We start from the raw sequence: 19,701 nt of genomic DNA, 5'->3' as shown, positions 1-19,701 counted from the left end.
TCGGCATTGCTGCAAACACAGGTCTTAGATGCGGCTCAGATCTGGTGTTGCCATGGCTGTGGCGTAGGCCTGCAGCTGCAGTTCCAGATGGATCCCCAGCCTGGGAACTTCCATATGCTGCACATGTAGCCCTTAAAAAAAAAAAAAAAAGAGGAGTTCCCGTCGTGGCGCAGTGGTTAACGAATCCGACTAGGAACCATGAGGTTGCGGGTTCAGTCCCTGCCCTTGCTCAGTGGGTTAACGATCCGGCCTTGCCGTGAGCTGTGGTGTAGGTTGCAGACGTGGCTCGGATCCAACGTTGCTGTGGCTCTGGTGTAGGCCGGTGGCTACAGCTCCGATTCAACCCCTGGCCTGGGAACCTCCATATGCCGTGGGAGCGGCCCAAGAAATAGCAACAACAACAACAACAAAAAGACAAAAGACAAAAAAAAAAAAAAAAAAAAAAAAAGAAAAGAAAAAGAAAAAAGAAAGGAAATAGATGGGAAAAAATTATGGCTGAAAACTAAAGGAAACAAATCCATATACAGGAAGCACAAAGGGTCCCAAACAAGATGAAGCCAAACAGAACTGCACCAAAACATATTATATTAAAAATGGCAAAAGTTAAAGAGAAGATTCTAGGGGTTCCCTGGTGGATTAGCAGGGATCCAGTGAGTCAGTGTTGTGGCTCAGATCACTACAGTGTCACAGGTTCGATCCCTGACCCCAGAACTTCCACATGCTGCTGGTGTGGCAAAAAAAAGACAGGATTCCAAAGGTTGATTACAAGGGAACCCCACAGGCAATCAGCTGATTTCTCTACAGGAACACTGCAGGCAGAAGGAAGTGGCGAGATTTATTCAAAATCCTAAAAGGGAAAAATAGCAACCTAGAATACTCTACCCAGGAAAATTAACATTTAGAATAGAAGGAGAAATAAGGGAGTTCCCATTGTGGCTTGGTGGGTTACAAACCTGGCATAGTCTCCCATGAGGATGCAGGTTTGATTCCTGGCTTCTGTCAATGGGTTAAGGATCCCAAGTCATCACAAGATCATAGATGTGACTCAGATCTGGCATTGTTGGGGAGTAGGCCTGCAGCTACAACTCTGATTCAGCTCCTAGCCTGGGAACTTCCATATGCCACAGGGGTGGCCTTAAGAGAAAAAAAAAGGAAAAAAGAAATTTGTGAGACAAAAACTAGAAGAAAACAGCAATATTAAATCTATCCTAAAAGAAGTATTGAAAGGTCTTCTCTAAATAGAAAATAAAGACAAAATCATAATTGGAAAGTAAATCACTTTAAAAAGCCAGTATAGGGAGTTCCCATAGAGGCTCAGCAGTAATGAACCCAGCTCGTACCCATGAGGATGCAGGTTCAATCAATGGCCTTGCTCAGTGGGTTAAGGACCCAGCGTTGCCATGAGCTGCAGTGTAGGCCACAGACATGGCTCAGATCCCATTTGCTCTAGTGTAGGCCAGTGGCTATAGCTCCAATTTGACCCCTAGCCTGTGAACTTCCATATGCCTCGGGTGTGGCCCTAAAAGGACAAAAAATTTAAAAATAGGGAGTTCCCGTCGTGGCTCAGCAGTTAACGAATCTGACTAGGAACTATGAGGTTTCGGGTTTGATCCCTGGCCTCGCTCAGTGGGTTAAGGATCCGGTGTTGCCGTGAGCTGTGGTGTAGGTTGCAGACACAGCTTGGATCTGGCATTGCTGTGGCTCTGGTGTAGGCTGGCATCTATAGCTCCAATTAGACCCCTAGCCTGGGAACCTCCATATGCCATGGGTGCGGCCCAAGAAAAGACAAAAAAATTTAAAAATAATAAAAAAATAAATAAGCCAGTAGAGGAGTTCCCAAGTGGCCTAGCAGTTAAGGAGCAAGCATTGTCACTGCTCTAGCTCAGGTCACTGCTGTGGTGCAAGTTCAATCCCTGGCCCAAGTACTTCTGTATGCTTCAGGCATGGCAATAAATAAATAAATAAATAAACAAATAAATAAGTAAAATAAGCCAGTACACAGAATAAGGAAAAAAACTCAAAATATTTTTTTGTGAAAATGATAACCACAATGAACAGCAAAAGGATAAACATGAAGATGTAAAAGAGGACATCAAAATAAAATATGAGGAAAGAGAGTGAGAAAATGAAAATTTTTTTTCTAGAATGTGTTTGATCCTATATGATAGCCAGTCAAAGACAAGTAGATATAGGAAGGGGTAAACATACTCGAAAAACAGGGTAACCACAAATCAAAAACATAATATAGATTTACTAAAACCAAAAAGAAAATACAAGCATAAAGTAAAATGAAATCATCAAACCCCAAAAGAACAAAGAGGAATAACAAATTCAACTGGAAAACAGTTTAAAATGGCAATAAATATGTATCTCAATAGTTACCTTAAATATCAATGGACTAAATGCTCCAAACAAAAGATATAGAGTATCAGACTGGATTGAAAAAATAAAACAAAAGCCAACAGCCAAAAATATATGCCGCCTACAAGAGACCCACTTTACGGAAAAGAACACACAGATTGAAAGCGAGGAGATGTAAAAAGATATTTCACGTAAATTACAAGAAAGTGGGGGGTCGCAATATTCATATCAGACAAAATAGACTTTAAAACAAAGCCATAAAGAAAGATAAATGGAGGACACTATATAACAATAAAAATAAGAAAAGGATTTTATACTCATCAACATATATGCACCTAATATAGGAGTACCCAAATACATAAAACAAATACTAACAGTCACAAAGGGAGAAAGTGACAGGAATACAATAATAGGAGACTTTACACATGACTCACATCAATGGACAGATCTTCTAGACAGAAAATCAATAAGTCAAAGAAATCCTAAAAGATAAAACTGAAGAATTAAGGGTGTTCCCTGGTGGCCTAGCAGTTAAGGACTCAGCATTGTCCCTGCTGTTGGCTCAAGTTCAATCTCTGGTCCAGGAACTTCCACGTGCCTCAGGCACGGCCAAGAAAAAAAAGAGTTACACTTAATTGATATTTTCAGGACATTACATCGAAAAAACCCGGGATACATATTCTTTTCAAGTGCACATGAAACATTCTCCAAGGCTGACCAGACACTAGGGCACAAAACAAGCCTTGGCACATTTAAGAGTATAGAAATTATCTCAAGCATCTTTTCTGAGCACAAGCATGAAACTGGAAATCAACCACAGAAAAAGAAATGAGAAAAATAATAATTACATGGAGACTAAAAAACATGCTACTAAAAAACCAATGGGTCAATAATGAAAGCAAAATAAATTTAAAAATGCCATTAGACAAATGATAATGAAATCACAACTATATAAAATCAACGGGATGCAGCAAAAGCAGTTCTTTTTTTTTTTTTTTTTTTTTTTTTTTGGTTTTTAGGGCATCGTCAGCATATGCAGGTTCCCAGTCTAGGGGTCGAATCAGAGCTACAGCTGCCGGCCTATGCCACAGCCACACAGGATCCAAGCCATGTCTGTGACCTACACCACAGCTCACAGCAAAGCCAGATCCTCAAGCCACTGAGCAAGGTCAGGGATCAAACCCACAACTTCATGGCTCCTAGATGGATTGGTTTTTGCTGCACCACGACAGGAACTCCTCAATTTGCTAATATTTTGTTGAGAAATTTTGTGCCTATATTCAGCAAAGATATTGGCCTATAGTTTTCTATCAATTACAAGTGGAATCTAAAAAAAGGACACAATGGACTTCCCATTGTGCACAGAGGAAATGAATCCTACTAGGAACCATGAGGTTGCGGGTTCGATCCCTGGTCTTGCTCAGTGAGGTAAGGATCCAGCATTGCCTGGAGTTGTGGCGTGGGTCGTAGATGCGGCTTGAATCCCGCGTTGCTGTGGCTCTGGCATAGGCCAGTGGCTACAGCTCCGATTATACCGTAGCCTGGGAACCTCCATGTGCTGTGGGAGCAGCTCAAGAAAAGGCAAAAAGAAAAAAAAAAAAAAAAGAGTAGGAGAAATTCTCTTAAAAAATATTTACTGGTTAATAAGGTATTTATTAACGAAAGACAAAGTCAATTATGTAAATTGTGCCCTTAAGTCCTCTTCCTTTTTTCCCTTCTCATAACTTCCAAGAGGAATTTAAAAAAACAAAGAATGAAAAAAAAAAAAACAAAACTATGGGAGTTCCTGTCGTGGCGCAGTGGTTAACGAATCCAAATAGGAACCATGAAGTTGTGGGTTCAGTCCCTGGCCTTGCTCAGTGGGTTAAGGATCCAGCATTGCTGTGAGCTGTGGTGTAAGCCGCAGACTCGGCTGGGATCTGGCATTGCTGTGGCTGTGGTGTAGGCCAGGGGCTACAGCTCCAACTAGACCCCTAGCCTGGGAACCTCCCTATGCCATAGGAGTGGCTCAAGAAAATGCAAAAAGACCAAAAAAAAACTATGTAACCATGACCTCAAAAGGCCTCATTTCATACACAGTAAAGATTTCTGCTATGTTACCTTGACCTCCTGCCAGTAGGGCCCCCCACGGGTGAACATGAAGTAACTGTACATGTGATCCTTCCTCTGAATTATATCCGTGTCCTCCCTGATATTCACCATCCAAGGCCGACCATCTCCACGAACACGGAGATACAGAGTGTTGAACTGAGACCAATCATAAGACTTCTTTATCTCAAAAGGTCCCTAGGGTACAAAAAGGAAAGTTAATTTCACCTCACTTTCCACTATTAGCAAAATGTGTGTCATCACCTCTTACAGCATCGAAAGAATCCACAAGCCATTTTTCTGCCTTTTCCTGCTTTCTACCACCATAAGGAGCCAGATAAATCTGCTGATGCCTCTTTCAGTACAGAATACTGACCTAGTTAAAAGTTTCTAAGGTAATGTTCAAGACATGATTGGCCCAGGACAGTGTTTATGTGCAGTAGGCACTGACTTGTGTTACTGAACAGAAATGAATTACGGTATATGCTTTCTTTCCCTGGGCCTATGGAGCAACACGGCTTCTCAGTGGGCCATTTTCTGACAACTGCCGTCCTATAAATCAGGAAAAATATGTTTTAAAACTTCCCATAAAGTTTTTTTTGGGGGGGGGCGCATACCCACAGCGTATGGCTAAGGGCCAACTCGGAGCTGTAGCTGCCAGCCTACACCGCAGCCACAGCAGTGCCAAATCTGAGCCATGTCTGCGACCTACACCACAGCTCATGGCAAAGCCAGATCCTTAACCCACTGAGCGAGGACAGAATCCTAAGTCCTCATGGATACTAGTCGAGTTCATTACCACTGAGCCACAACGGAAACTCCAAGACTTCCCATAAAGTTTTAAAACTGGTTATTTTTTTAATAACAGCTACCATCCATTGAAAACATACATTAAGCACTTTGCATACATAATTCAATCCTCACAACACCCCCATGAGAATAGGCACTATTGTACTCCATTTTATATACTGAAGAAATTGAGCACTCAACCAACAAGTGGTAGGTCCAGTGCTGTTTAACTCCAAAACCTATGCTCTTGTATTTTCTAATTATTTCATTTTTTAAATTTTTTTTAGTAATGATTTTTGTTTTTTCCATTATAGCTTATTTACAATGTTCTATCAATTTTTCTGCTTCACTGTAAGGTGACCCAGTCACACCTGCATGTATACATTCTTTCTTCTCACATTATCATGCTCCATCACAAGTGATCAGACATAGTTCCCAGTGCTATATAGCAGGATCCCATTGCTTATCTATTCCAAAGGCTTAAAAAAATCTATGTTCTTAACAACTACCTAAACTGTCTCTCTCTGAAAGCAGAATGCAGCATTTATTTCCAAAGGTGTTTATAGCAACCTCAGAGGTAATATGATTTTAAGAATACTAGTGCTCTGATATGAACTATTACTTACTAGCCATATAATTTTGGACAAGCCACTAAATCTCCCCAAGCCTGTTTTCTCACTGGTACAACTAGGATGGTTATAACTTACAGGATTGATGTGAGGAATGAAAGGGATAATGTATATTAGGTAATTAGCACAAGGACTGGCAGGGTACACTTAAGAAATGTTATCAGCTATTTTCACTACTCCACAGTACATCACAGAATTATTTTCCATTGTGAACTGACTGAAGCCATCTGTGGATTTTCAAGGCCTGAAAAAAAAATCTTATATGCATAGTTTGCTGTCTCTTTCTGAAAGAGCACATACCTTTCCTTTTCATCATTACCTGGAGAGAGGGAGCTTAACACTATTCCTACCATTTGTTTTTCTCCTTAACCATAACTAAACAATCACCCAGGGGCTGTAGCCATGGCCAGGCACAGGAGCCTATCCAGAGCAGCCGTGAAATGATACCTGATCAGCAAATTTGCCAAAAGCAACAGGCTGGTGGCAAAACAAAAGAGCTAATCTAAGTAACTTTGGAAAATGGTGTTCTGACTGGAAACCAAAAGGCTAAACACAAAAGAAACTATACATAAACACTGTACTCGAGCCAGTAAAGTTGTTTCTCACAGGCTTATGGATTAGAAATTCTGAAACTGCTTTACATGTACTTAATTAGTAAATAAGTGTAGGCAGGGAGTTCCCATTGGCTCAGCGGTAACAAACTCGACTAGTATCCAAGAGGACTCAAGTTCAACCCCTGGATCCATAGAATCTCAGGAATTCCCATCTTGGCTCAGCAGAAATGAATCTGACTAGCATCCATGAGGACACAGGTTCGATCCCTGTCCTCGCTCAGTGGGTTAAGGATCTGGTGTTGCCGTGAGCTGTGGTGTAGGTCACAAAAGCACCTCAAACCTGGCATTGCTGTGGTGTAGGGTGGCAGCTACAGCTCCAATTTGACCCCTAGCCTGGGAACTTCCATATGTGGTAAGTGCAGCCCTAAAGAAATAAATAAAAATAAAAACCTGACCAAAATAAATAAATAAAGTGTACATAAATGGTGGCAGACACATTTCACACCGTTACAAAAGTAAGCTATCAAAACAAGAGGGAGAAGGCTAGGATACACCATGTGGTATAGGATTAGAGTCAGAGCATCAGTATGAACTCATATTTACCTTAATACAGATATAGGAGTTCCCGTTGTGGCTCAGTGGTTAACGAATCTGACTAGGAACCATGAGGTTGCGGGTTCAATCCCTGGCCTTGTTCAGTGGGTTAAGGATCCAGCGTTACCATCAGCTGTGGTGTAGGTCACAGACACGACTCAGATCCTGCGTTGCTGTGGCGCAGGCCAGCAGCTGTAGCTCCAATTCGACCCCTAGTCTGGGAACCTCCATATGCTGTGGGAGTGACCCTAGAAAAGGCAAAAAAAAACCACCTTAATACAGGTATAGAAATAATTACAGATGTCTGTTTTCTTGAGTTGGTATGCATATATATTTCCTAACTGTATCCATTGAGAGGTCCTAGAAATAGTGACAATCCACTAGTAACAAGCATACTCAGGGCCCAGATCTTGGTTTCCAACACCATTTCCAAAAAAAAAAGAAAAAAAAAAAAAAAAGAAAGAAAAAAAAGAACCAGGGCTCCTTCAAGAAATGGCTAATTCTAGGGAGTTCCTGTTGTGGCTCAGTGGAAACTAAACTGACTAGAACCCATGAGGATGTAGGTTCGATGCCCGGCCCCACTCAGTTAATATCTGGTGTTGCCATGAGCTGCCATGTAGGTCACAAACACAGCTCAGATCTGGTGTTGCTGTGGATGTGGCTTAGGTCAGCAGCTATAGCTCTGATTTGACCCATAGCCTGGGAACTTCCATATACCACAGGATTGGCCCTTAAAAAAAAAAAAAAGGAATGGCTAATTCTAGGGTTGGAACAGAGAAAATACAAGATGAGCTAACAGCATCTTGTGCCAAAAAGTGCTCAAAAAAAACCAAAAAGATGGTGGCATGTCAAAGGGAGGCCAACCTGAAAGTTTTCAGTGGCCAAAAGTGCAACAATTTGAACAATAAAATAACTAACACAGTTTTGGATTATAACCCAAGTGTGGGTCCATACTAAATGACTGAATGAATAAATAAATTTGGGAGAAGAAACAAGCCTTCATTTCTGAAGAATCTCAAATAATTTATGTAAACACTACTCCTTCCAGGAGACTGAACTTAATCCCCCACCCTAACCCATATCTAACCCATATCTTAATGTAGGGTACACTTATTGATTTGTTTCCAAAGAACAGAGTGTGGAGAGAAAGGGAAAAAAAAGGTAACTTAACAATGGAGTAACTTGGCAAACACTACCGTAACCAGGTGGTCAGGGTACTGCTAGTATATAACTGATATGATGAGATAGGTACTTCATTTCTGTGGTATTCTTCCTAAAAGCCCAGAACTCCAGGCTAACTCAGAGTAAAAAAAAAAAATAAGAAAATCCCAAACTGAGGATCATTCTACAAATTGCCTGACCAGTAGTATTTCTCAAATCCTCATGAAAAAATAAGGAAAGACTAAGAAATCGTCACAGAAGAAGACATGACAATTAGATGTAATGTGGTGTCTTAGATGGGAGACTGAAATAGGAAAAAAGATATTATGGAAAAACCAGTGAAATCCAAACAGAATCTGGCATTAAACAGTAATGCACCAATGTTGGCTTCTCAATTGTGACAAATGTACTATAGTGATGTAAGATGGTAACAAATGGAGAAGCTGAGTGAGGGTCATACAGGAACTCTCTGTACTATCTTTGCCATTTTCCTGTAAAACCAAAAATATTCTAAAATGTAAAAGTTTACCTAAAAAAATAATCCACAGCCTGACCCTACTTCCACTCTATGGAACCCCAACCCATTATAGGGTCTGTGGTCCAGGTTAGAGGAGATACAAATCTCCTCAGATTCTTTTTTTTTTTTTTTTGCTTTTTAGGGCCACACCCACAGCATATGGAGGTTCCCAGGCTAGGGGTTGAATCAGAGCTACAGCTGCTGGCCTACACAACAGCCACAGCAATGCAGGATCTGAGCAGAGTCTGCGACCTACACCACAGCTCACAGCAACACCAGATCCTTTTTTTAACCCACTGAGCAAGGTCAAAGATCCAACCTGCAACCTCATGGTTTCTAGTCAGACTTGTCTTCACTGCGCCACAATGGCAACTCCAGCTTCTCATTTAAATATCTAATGTCTCAGGGCTCTTCAAACCTAAGAATGTCTCACCCTGGCCCAAAGTGATGCCCCAAAACAAGCTGCCTCTCTACCAGAACAACTTTCCCCTTATGCTCACAAAGCTTTACACTTGTGCCCAGTAGTTATTTAACCCCATACACAAGATGAGACACCAGCTGTTTTCATTTACAGAAATAAAACCTGTCAGCTATAGTTCATGCTACAATGAAGTTTGCCCAACTCACTAGAAAACTGCAGCTCCTGGGTCTTACGTACCCTGGGAACCTTGGATATCATCGCACAGTACCCACTTCGGCCACTCTCCCCATCCTGAGGTGCCTCAGAGCTCAGGGTTCCATACAGGAGTGCACTTTGGTTATTCTTGCCCATCTTTAGGAAAGCTTCACTTCTGCCACCAATTGTCTTATCAGAAGTCACTATCCACTTATCCAAATCTTCTTTGCCACGGAACTGCCAGACAACCTTGGCTTGTTCCAGCAAGACCTCATGCAGAGGGCGACCTTCAGGCCCTATCCAATGATTCACTATATCATTCTTCAAACGCCTTAAATGGTCCTTTATTTCTTCTTTAATTGCTTTATCAAAACTGACTTCAGGCTTGTCCCCAGGAGAAGTTATATCCAAAGCAACATCTCTTTGGTGATGCCCTTCCACATTTCCTTCGGTCTTCCTCTGAGAAGAAGCTTTGCCAGAAGCAGGCACTGAAGGTTTCTGAAGGCTACTGGAGCAATAGTCTGCAAAGCGAGTACTCAAAAATGGACCACACTTGGACAATGAGGCAACACTTGGCTTCAGGCATTTTCTACGAATATAAGTGCCATTCAACAATTTGTGAACCAAAGCCATGGTAAGGAAAAGCTAAAATATAAATTTCTCCTTGGGCTAACAGGGAAAGAAGCTTCAGCAAATAGCCCAGTTCCACCTATAAGTAAAAAGACATTGAGGAGTTACCAGTGTAGTAATGAATGCATCATAATTTCAAATTCAACACGGATCATACATTGTGAAATTCATGGACTTATTTTCTAATTCTATAAGCATTTACCCAGGGCCTACTATGAGCAAAACAATGTCTACACTGTATATACACTGCCTTATAAAAAAAAGCCAAGACGAACAAACATAAGCCCCTTTATGGAATTAATTATCAAAATAATTCAAGTATGTGCTTCAAATGATTGTGTCAATTTTAAAGCAAATTTTTACGCTTTTTTTTTTTTTTTTTTTTTCTTTTCGGGCAATACTCCCAGCATATGGAAGTTCCCAGGCTAGGGGTCAAATCGGAGCCACAGTCACACCAGATCTGAGCCTCATCTGTGACCTACACCGCAACTTGCAGCAATGCCAGATTTTAATTCTGAGTGAGACCAGGAATCGAATCACCATCCTCATGGATACTAGTCAGGTTCTTAACCCACTGAACTATAACAGGAACTCCTTAGGCTTGATTTTTAAAGAAATAATTGGTTCCTAAAATAAATAATATTCAACTAATTCACTCCAGAATCTAGGCTACCTGACAGCGTTTTAGCGCTTCACCTAGAAAAAAAGAGAGACGACTACAGCCTGCACTGTTTGTTGTTGTTGTTGTTTTGCTATTCGGGGCCACACCATGGCATATGGAAGGTCCCAGGCTACGAGTGGAATCAGAGCTGCAGCTGCTGGCCTATACCACAGCCACAGCAACTCAAGATCTGAGCTGCATCTGTGATCTACCCAGCAGCTCATAGCAACACAGGATCCTTAACCCACTGAGCAAGGTCAGGGATCGAACCCACATCTTCATGAATACTAGCTGGACTCGTTACCACTGAGCCACAATGGGAAACCCCTACAGCCTGCATTGTATGTGGAGTCAGGACACCTGGCTCTGCCCAAATATAGGCTGTATTGTGAACACTAACAGGGCTATTTACCCTTTGGTAAAGCAGTTGATCTTTTGAGGCCTCCACTGTTTTGTTTTTTTTGTTTTGTTTTGCTTTGCTTTTTGTCTTTTTAGGACTGCACCTGGAGGTTCCCAGGCTAGGGGTCTAATCAGAGTTACAGCTGCCAACCTATGCCACAGCCACAGCCATGCAGGATCTGAGCCATGTCTTCGACTTATATCACAGCTCATGGCAATGCTGGATCCTTAACCCACTGATCGAGGCCAAGGACTGAACCCGAAACCTCATGGTTCCTAGTTGGATTCGTTAACCACTGAGCCATGACAGGAACTCCGAGACCTCCACTTTCTTGAAGGAAAGGCCGAGATAACTCCTCCCCTACCTACCTTAAGGGATTCTTCTGAAGGTCAGATGGAATGATGGCTATAAGAGGGTTCTCTGATCCAGTAAGTCTGACAAGACCCCCAAGATTCTTCATGTCTAAGAAGCCCCTAGTCTAAGGCCCCCACTTTGAGTAACAAGACTTTGAATATCAGTCACTTTTTGAACTCCTCAAAGATATAATCTAAACAATAACAGCAATAATACCATTACATGTAAATACCATTCTTAATGTTTTCAAATCACCCTGACATATATTATCCCATTTAGTCCACATAAGATTCCCTATAAGACAAGTCAGAGAGATATTTCCTTTCACAAGGAAATAGACACCAACAGGTGAAGTAACATGCCTAAGCTCACAATGCTAATCAGTATGGGAGCTAGCCTTAGAATCCTGGCCTTAAATTCTCCCATTTAGATACCACTGTCTCTCTGTATGTAAAATATTAGCAATATTTCTTCTATAGCTCAGTGCAATAACAACTTTGCTCTTGCAGCAACATTTAATGATTGTTGGCAAGAAGTGCTGCCAGAACCAGGAAAGCTAAACAGTCCCCTCTCCCATCTATTTCAGCTACCCCTAAAATGAAATTAAATACGCAATGCTAATTTCATCTTTCTCTCTCCAGAGACCAGGAGAGGGAAAAATAAATAAATAAACAAAATAAAGCCACCCACCTACTAGTCTGAACACAGTGCTAAGTGAGAAACTAAATGGAATGCTGAAACCTTTACCCAAAAAAAGCCTCAAAAATGCCCCAAATCCAACAATCCAGCTCACCTGCCTTAGCTGCTTAATAGTCTGCATCAAAATAGCACCCAGACCACTCTATCTACAACAGAGGGTTGGTCATCTTTCCTGACTGCCCTGCCTCCCTCGCCCCCCACATCAGGTGGCTCACCACCTGCTCTCTCCAAAGTCACTGCACTCCAGGAATGCAACCCCTACCTCCACCTTCTCTCACCATCAGCATCTAGAGGGCCTAAAACACAAGACTGATTATTTATCTTCTCTGATTAAAGCTCTTTTGAGGCTCTCTTGGTCTTCAGAATAAAACTCAGCTTTCCCCACAAGGTTCACAAGACCCCCCCCTCCAGATCTGGCCTCTGCTCATCTCTCCAACTCCCCTCCAGTACCACCCAACTCTGCTCTAATCACAGAGAATACCTATGATCCAGCAAGCACCACCCAGTATTCTCTCTCTGGACTTCATGCCTTGGCAGAATACTGGTCCCAGGCCAGAAAAGCCCTCTACCAATTTTGCTCCCTAATTTATCATTTGGGATTCAGCTTAGACATCCATTACCTCCTCCAAGAACCCTTCCTTGATTACTCAATTCCACCAAGACCCGCACCTTTATGATGTGTTCTCCCTGCATCCTGAGCTGACACTTTCCCTGCTTCAGTTTACTGACAGTTCATTTGTCAGTCTTCCCCACCAGAATGTAAGTGTTTTGAAGGGAGAGATTATCTTCATTGCGGTACCTCCAGCTCCCAGGATGGTGCCAGGCACGCAAGAGGCTTCTAATATTTGTTAAACAAATAACATCTCCACATTTCTCCACCATCAATGCTTGGTTCAGGGTTTTATTGCTTCATACCAGAACTACTATAATTCCGCTAATAAAAGGCTTTTCAAACTTTAAAATGCCTATAAATCATTGAGGAATTTTGTTATAATACAGATTCTGATTTAGTAGGTGTAGAATGGGGCCTGAGATCCTATGTTTTTCTTTTTCTTTTTTTCTTTCTTCTTTTTTTTTTTTTTTTTTTGTCTTTTTAGGGCTGTATCTGTGGCACATACAGGTTCCCAGGCTAGGGGTCAAATTGGAGCTGTTGCCACCAGCCTACGCCAGAGCCACAGCAACGCAGGATCCAAGCCATGTCTGCAACCTACACCACAGCTCATGGCAACACCAGATCCTTAACCCACTATGTGAGGCCAGGGACTGAACCCGCAACCTCATGGTTCCTAGTTGGATTTGTTAACCACTGAGCCAGGATGGGAACTCCACCTGCCTCTTGTCTGTAGAAAAACTGTACCTTCCTGGGCCTCCCCTGAATTCCAAAGAGTAAATTTAATCAGGGAAGTAAGAAAATGCAGGAAAAAAGGGAGTTGAGCAAGACAAAATAATAATAATTTAGCCATTAAACAAAGTCACAGACATGGCTTGGATCCCACGTTGCTGTGGCCAGTGCATAGGCTGGCAGCTGCAGTTCCAATCTGACCCCTAGCCAGGGAACTTCCATATGCTTCAGGCACAGCCCTAAAGAAGCAAAAAAAAAAAAAAAAAAAAAAACCACACAAAGTCAAAGACCTTTAGTTCCTCCTCAAGGGTTATAGATAATATTATGAGCCATGCCCTCTGAGCTGTTTTTGCAGATACCGAAACCCCTACCATGTAGAAGTTATCTGCCTACAAGCAGGTAGACCCCAGATAGGTTGGCGACAGGTTAATGATGTTGACTCCAGATTACCTCGCTACCAACCAATCAGAAGAATGTCCACAGCTGATCACATACCCTGAAAGCCTTCCAGGAGTTAAAACCTTCCCCTGAAAGCCTTCTAGGAGTTCTGAACTTTTAAGCACTGGCTGTACTGGACTCTTGGTGCCTGCAATAAATGCTGCACTTGCCTTCACCACGACCCAGTGTCAGTAGATTGGCTTTACTACACTGGGGCAAACAGACCCAAGTTTGGTCAGTAACAACTACAGGAATAGTAAACCCAACTTGTTCAACTATAGGCATGTTCCTAGTGGCCTCTAACTGGAGGACACTGACATTGATCTTCCTTGATATTCTCATGAGAAACTGTGCATACATCTCACAGCCCTTACATACTATTAGGATCTTGCTTTTATCTGTCTACCTAACTAACCTGACCTTAAGCTTACTGACTATGGCTTGAACATAATTGATGCTCAATGTTTGCTAAAATAAAAGGAAAATGTGGGTGTTCTCATCGTGGCTCAGTGGTACCCAACTAGTACCCATGAAGACTCAGGTTCAATGCCTGGCCTTGTTTAATGGGGAAAGGATCTGGCGTTGCTGAGAGCTGTAGTGTAGGCTGCAGACGCAGCTTGAATCTGGCATTGCTATGGGCGTAGTGTAGGCCAGCAGCTGCAACTCAGATTCCACCCCAGCCTGGGAACTTTCATATGCTGCACCCGCGGCCCAAAAATAAATAAACAAATGAAAATGTGTGAACAGTATGTTTTCAAATGGACCAAAAATTGCAGGGAACCAGGAAAAATAACAAGAGTTGACCTCAGGTCTTGGAATCATAGGTAATACTTAAATTTCCCTTACTGACTTGTTCAAATGATTTTCTCTCTCCACACACAAAAATTTGGGAAATAAGTGATAAAATGGAATTTGTACAATCAAAAAATGATTCTCAGAGTTCCTCCATGTCACAGCAGCTTAAGGATCTGGCCGTTGTCACTGCAGTCTGCTGTGGCTTGGTTCCATTCCTAGCCCAGGAACTGCTACATGCTTCAGGTGCAGAAAAAAACACCAAAAAAAAAAAGATTCTCATGAACACCATGCTTAGGCTACACTACTGAGTGACAAATAATGAGGAATTAAAAATGCATGTATACTGGAGTTCCCTTCGGTGGCTCAGAAGTTAACAAACCCTACTAGGATACATGAGGATTCAGGTTCCATCCCTGGCCTCACTCAGTGGGTTAAGGATCCAGCATTGCTGTGAGCTGTGGTGTAGGTCACAGACTCGGCTAGTATCTAGTGTTGCTATGGCTGTTGCATAGGCCAGCAGCTGTAGCTCGGGTTCCACCCCTAGCCTGGGAACTTCCATTCGCTGCGGGTGCAGCCCTAAAAAAGAAAAAGGGGAAGAAAAAAAAAAAAGCATATACGGTAACGATATAAGTATAAAAATGTAAATGTACAAACAAAAAAGATTTGGGGGTTAAAAAAAGGCTTACAGCCATGTGCAGGGTGATGGAATTATGAGTACCATTATTCACCCTATTTTCCAACCCCTCAGTAGTGTTATTACTTCTCTAATAATATAACGTTAGTTATGAATATTTTGTTTCATATTTTTACCAATAAACATAGTCAAAATCACTAACTGGATGATCCTGGGCTGAAGCTGGTGAGTTTTCATGGCAGCATAAACCATGAAGCTAAAAGCAAGCAATCTTACTGAAGACTGTATGTCCAGCGCTTACCACGTGTCAGAAACTATTCTAGGTGTACTTTAACTCCTCACAACAACCAAAAGAGGGGCTACTATTCCAATTGCAAAGATGAAGAAATGGAGGCTCTAAGACTAAATCACCCGAGGTATACAACTACTAAGCGGCAAACCTATCCCCAAGAGCCCCGGCGTTTAGCTCCTGATCCAAGACCGGGAGCGGTCTGGACATTGTCACGGCCCCTTCATTTCTCACCTGCTAGGGCTGTGTCGCCCTCGCAAGTCCCGACGCTGCAGCCCTCCCTCGCGACACCCCAGAGTGAACCTCCGCTGTGCTCCTGGCTTTTCCCCGCCGGCTACTCCACTTTTCCTGTGTAGGTCCATCTGCTTTTCCAGTCCGCAGGGAAACTGGGCCTTATGACACTAGAGTTCCGGTCAGGTACGCAGGTCGGGGGAAGAGTAATAAAGATCCCGAAGCTTAGCGAAATGAGGGTTATGGTCGACTAGCTTCCCAAAGGACCCGCTCCTCCTGCCCTTCCTGATCTTTTCTGCCCTATGTCAGAAAGTGGGGAGAATTTAGAGAAAATTTTCGCCTCCCCTTCCTGCTTTCCGCCTTCATGCTGCAAACTTCATCCTGTATCTTTCAAGTAGGACCCAGATATTGCTAATAACCTTGGCCCCCAAGAGCAGCAGCCCAAGAGCAGTCCACGGCCACAGAGCAGCCCAAGAGCAGTCCACGGCCACAGAGAGCTACTTCTCCTGGAATTAACCCCCAAAGAATCTTGGGAGACCCACCTGAAACTTGAACACCAACTCTCCTACCTGCCCTTCCCCAATCCTGCCCCGTGGGGTCGCCCACTCCCCAGGGTTTCGATTGTATCTTGCGCACCCCTCTGTTTAAGCACTTTCAACACTTGTATCTTAATTATTCATTCACTTCTCACTTCCTCCGCCATGCTGTGAGCTTCTTGGGTCCAGAAAGTACTCTTCTTCCTGTCCCCAGCACCTAACATAACGCTGGCAGGAATTAAGCCCTCAGCATGAATTCGAATGAATTGTAACCATTGGCTGTTAACACCGTTCTCCAGAGTACCTTCCAAGTCCTCACCAAATACAATTGCCTTTTCCAAGTTTCCTCTGTCACTCTTTTCCACTCTACACCTTTTCTGTCTTCAAATTTTTCTTTGACTTCTCCGGATTCTACTACACTTGCCTGGCTCTGCAACCTCCTTGAACTTTTTTTTTTTTTTTTTTTTTTTTTTGGTCTTTTTGTCACCCACGGCATATGGAGGTTCCCAGGCTAGGGGTCAAATTGGAGCTGTTCCTGCCAGCCTATGCCAGAGGCACAGCAATGCCAGATCCGAGCCACGGCAAAGTGGGATCCTTAACCCACTGAGCGAGGCCAGGAATCGAACCCACAACCTCATGGTTCCTAATCGGATTCATTTCATCCTTAAACCACTGAGTAAGACCAGGGATCAAAACCACTATGGGAACTTGTCCTTGAGCTTTTTCTAGCTGCTTACTTTACTCTGTACTCCCACAACCTTAAATGTGGGTTTGTCTCCTAAGCCCAGCCTGTGCCTTCCTCTTTTCTAGTCACAGACATGAGTTACACGCAAACAATCCAAAATATGTTCCTCTAAACACCAACATACATTTTCTTTTCTTTTCTTTTCTTTTTTTTTGGCCTGGCTGCCCCGCCGCACACCCCATGCAGAAATTCCAGGGCCAGGATTGAACCCAAGCAACTATTAGCAGTGATAATAGTGAATCCTTCTAGGACACCAAGGAACGCCTCCCATTTTTTTTCTTTTTTTGGGGGGGAGGGGGCATGCAAAATAGATTAAAAAAAATAGCTTTATTGCTTTGGCACTGCAAAGGAAGCCACAGCAGACTAATGCCTTAAAAACTGTGTCCTCCGTTCGCAGAGACTAGGAGGTGGTTTTACAGTTTGGGAGTGGAAAATAGGGCCGCAGATAGGGATCAAGATAGATGCAAGCTTTCATTCTTCCTCCAAAGCTGGTGCTTAGTGGCCACTTATTCATTTCTTTCTTTCTTTTTTTTTGCTTTTCAGGGCCGCATTCGCGGCATTTGGAGGTTCGCAGGCTAGGAGTTGAATAGGAGCTATAGCTGCTGGCCTATGCCACACAGTAACACAGGATCCAAGCTGCGTCTTTGAACTATACCACAGCTCACAGCAACACTGGATCCTTAAACCACTGAGTAAGGCCAGGGATCAAAACCAAGTCCTCATGGATACTAGCTGGGTTCGTTACTGCTGAGCCACAACAGGAACTCAATTTCCACTTTTTCTGTAAGTGGCCACATCCTTCTAAACTCAAAGTTCCTGGCCATCCTTGGCTTCTCTTTTTGAAACCTCCCCTTGCAGTTCCCATGGAAGGCTCAGCACTTAACGAACCCAATTAGTATCCATGAGGACTCGGGTTAAATCCCTGGCCTTGCTCGTTGGGTTGGGGGTCCAGCTTTGCCCTGAGCTGTGGTGTAGATCACAGACTTGGCTCTGATCACATGTAGCTATGGCATAGGCCAGCAGCTACAGTTCAGATTGGACCCCTAGCCTGGGAACCTCCATATGCCCCGAGAGCGGCCCTAGAAAAGGCAAAAAGACAAAAAAAAAAAACCCAAAAAACAAAAATAAAAAAAAAAAATGCCATGGGTTCAGTCCTAAAAACATAAAAAAAAAACCTTTCTCTCACTCACTTTAAGTCCTCTTTGTTTTGTTATGTTGCTGCCTTTGATTTCATACCTTTCCAAATCCCATGAAACCTCAATAATTACTGCCCTATGCAATTTACATTCAATCTGCTGATTGCCCTACTCTGGACACAACTTTTTTTTTTTTTTTGCTTTTTAGGGCCACACTCGCGGCATATGGAGGTTCCCAGGCTAGGGGTCAAATCGGAGCTACAGCTGCTGGCCTACACCACAGCCACAGCAACACCAGATCTGGGCCACATCTGTGACCCACACCATAGCTCAGGGCAACGCCAGATCCTTAACCCACTGAGTGAGGCCAGGGATCAAACCTGAAACCTCATGGTTCCTAGTCGGATTAATTTCTGCTGCGCCATGACGGGAACTCCTTTTTTTGGGGGGGGGGGAAACAACATTTACTAAATTCCTTTGACTTCTAGATATGCCACTGCATCAGTTCTAAGACTTCCATAATCTACTCCATCTATACTAACCATACTCATCCTCAGTTTCTCATCTGTACAGCTAGGGCATTCAAAGTTACTGTTCTCAGAGTTTCCTTGTGGCACATAGGGTTAAGGATCCAGCATTGTCACTACAGTGGCTTGGGTCACTGCTGTGGTGTGGATTTGATCCCTGGCCTGGAAATTTACATGTGCCACAGGCCTGGCAAAAAACAAACAAAACCATTCTCTTGCTCTCTGTATATCTTGAGAAATAAAATATTATCTGCCATATCAGTATAATAAAGATGTCAAAGATGTCACAGTCATCTGCAATTGCACCCATATCCTATAATGAACTGTTGACCCCCAAGGGAACTTAGGATGTGAAAATACAGGATACTGGCCCCAGAGAGCTGAGGTGAGTATCAAGGGAATGGTTTCAGTGAGCCCAGACACTTGCACCTTCTCACACGTAGAAAAGCACTAAATTACATACTTTGAGATATCTAGTGTCCTTTTATTAGCAGTAACCCTCTTGTTCCTACCTTGCCCTTTGTTGCAAAACTCCTATATATCCTGGCTTCACCCCTCACCTCCTTGGAGGGTTTTCTCAGAGCCATCTGAAATGCTGCCTCCTGAGCTATAATCCTCATTTTTCCCCAAACAAAACCTGATTCGCATTTCTCACATTGTGCATTTTTTTTTTAATCTACAAATCCCTGATAACCAGTTCCGCTTCACTACATGACTATCCAATCCTCTTAAGTATAGGGTTAATTAGTCCCTATACTGGTAATTGATGAGCCCACCTGACATCAACAACCCATATCTTTTTTTTTTCTTCTTTTGAGAGCCACACTTGCAGCATATGGAAGTTTCCCATCTGGGAGATGAATTGGCACTGCAACCACCATCCTACACCACAGCCACAGCAACTGGGGATCCGAGCTGCATCTTGCAGCAATGCTGGTTCCTTAACCCAATGAGCTGGGCCAGGGATAAAACCCG

General features: G+C 42.9%; 1 protein-coding gene across 3 annotated transcripts in view; it reads right to left on the bottom strand.

Moving 5' to 3' along the window:
• The window catches only part of NDUFAF1 (NADH:ubiquinone oxidoreductase complex assembly factor 1), a 40,814-nt gene extending 24,922 nt beyond the window's left edge, over positions 1–15,892 (bottom strand). For 2 of the 3 annotated variants that reach the window (XM_084974535.1, XM_021097468.2), the window contains exons 1-3: positions 15,786–15,892; positions 9,352–10,018; positions 4,462–4,647 (exon numbers count right to left, since the gene is read on the bottom strand). In XM_084974535.1, the coding sequence (XP_084830661.1) occupies positions 4,462–4,647; positions 9,352–9,942 (777 nt within the window). In that variant the 5' untranslated portion in view covers positions 9,943–10,018; positions 15,786–15,892. The remainder of the gene's footprint in view (positions 1–4,461; positions 4,648–9,351; positions 10,019–15,785) is intronic. The other variant, XM_084974539.1, reaches the window with a different exon arrangement.
• Between the last annotated feature and the right edge of the window lie 3,809 nt (positions 15,893–19,701).

Source organism: Sus scrofa, chromosome 1, assembly GCF_054392235.1.
Source record: "Sus scrofa isolate SSC_HxYL_T2T_F1_AM1 chromosome 1, Sscrofa_HxYL_maternal_Yorkshire_Landrace_v2.0, whole genome shotgun sequence".
NCBI classification, from domain to species: domain Eukaryota; kingdom Metazoa; phylum Chordata; class Mammalia; order Artiodactyla; family Suidae; genus Sus; species Sus scrofa.
This window is presented reverse-complemented; position numbering and strand designations above follow the sequence as displayed.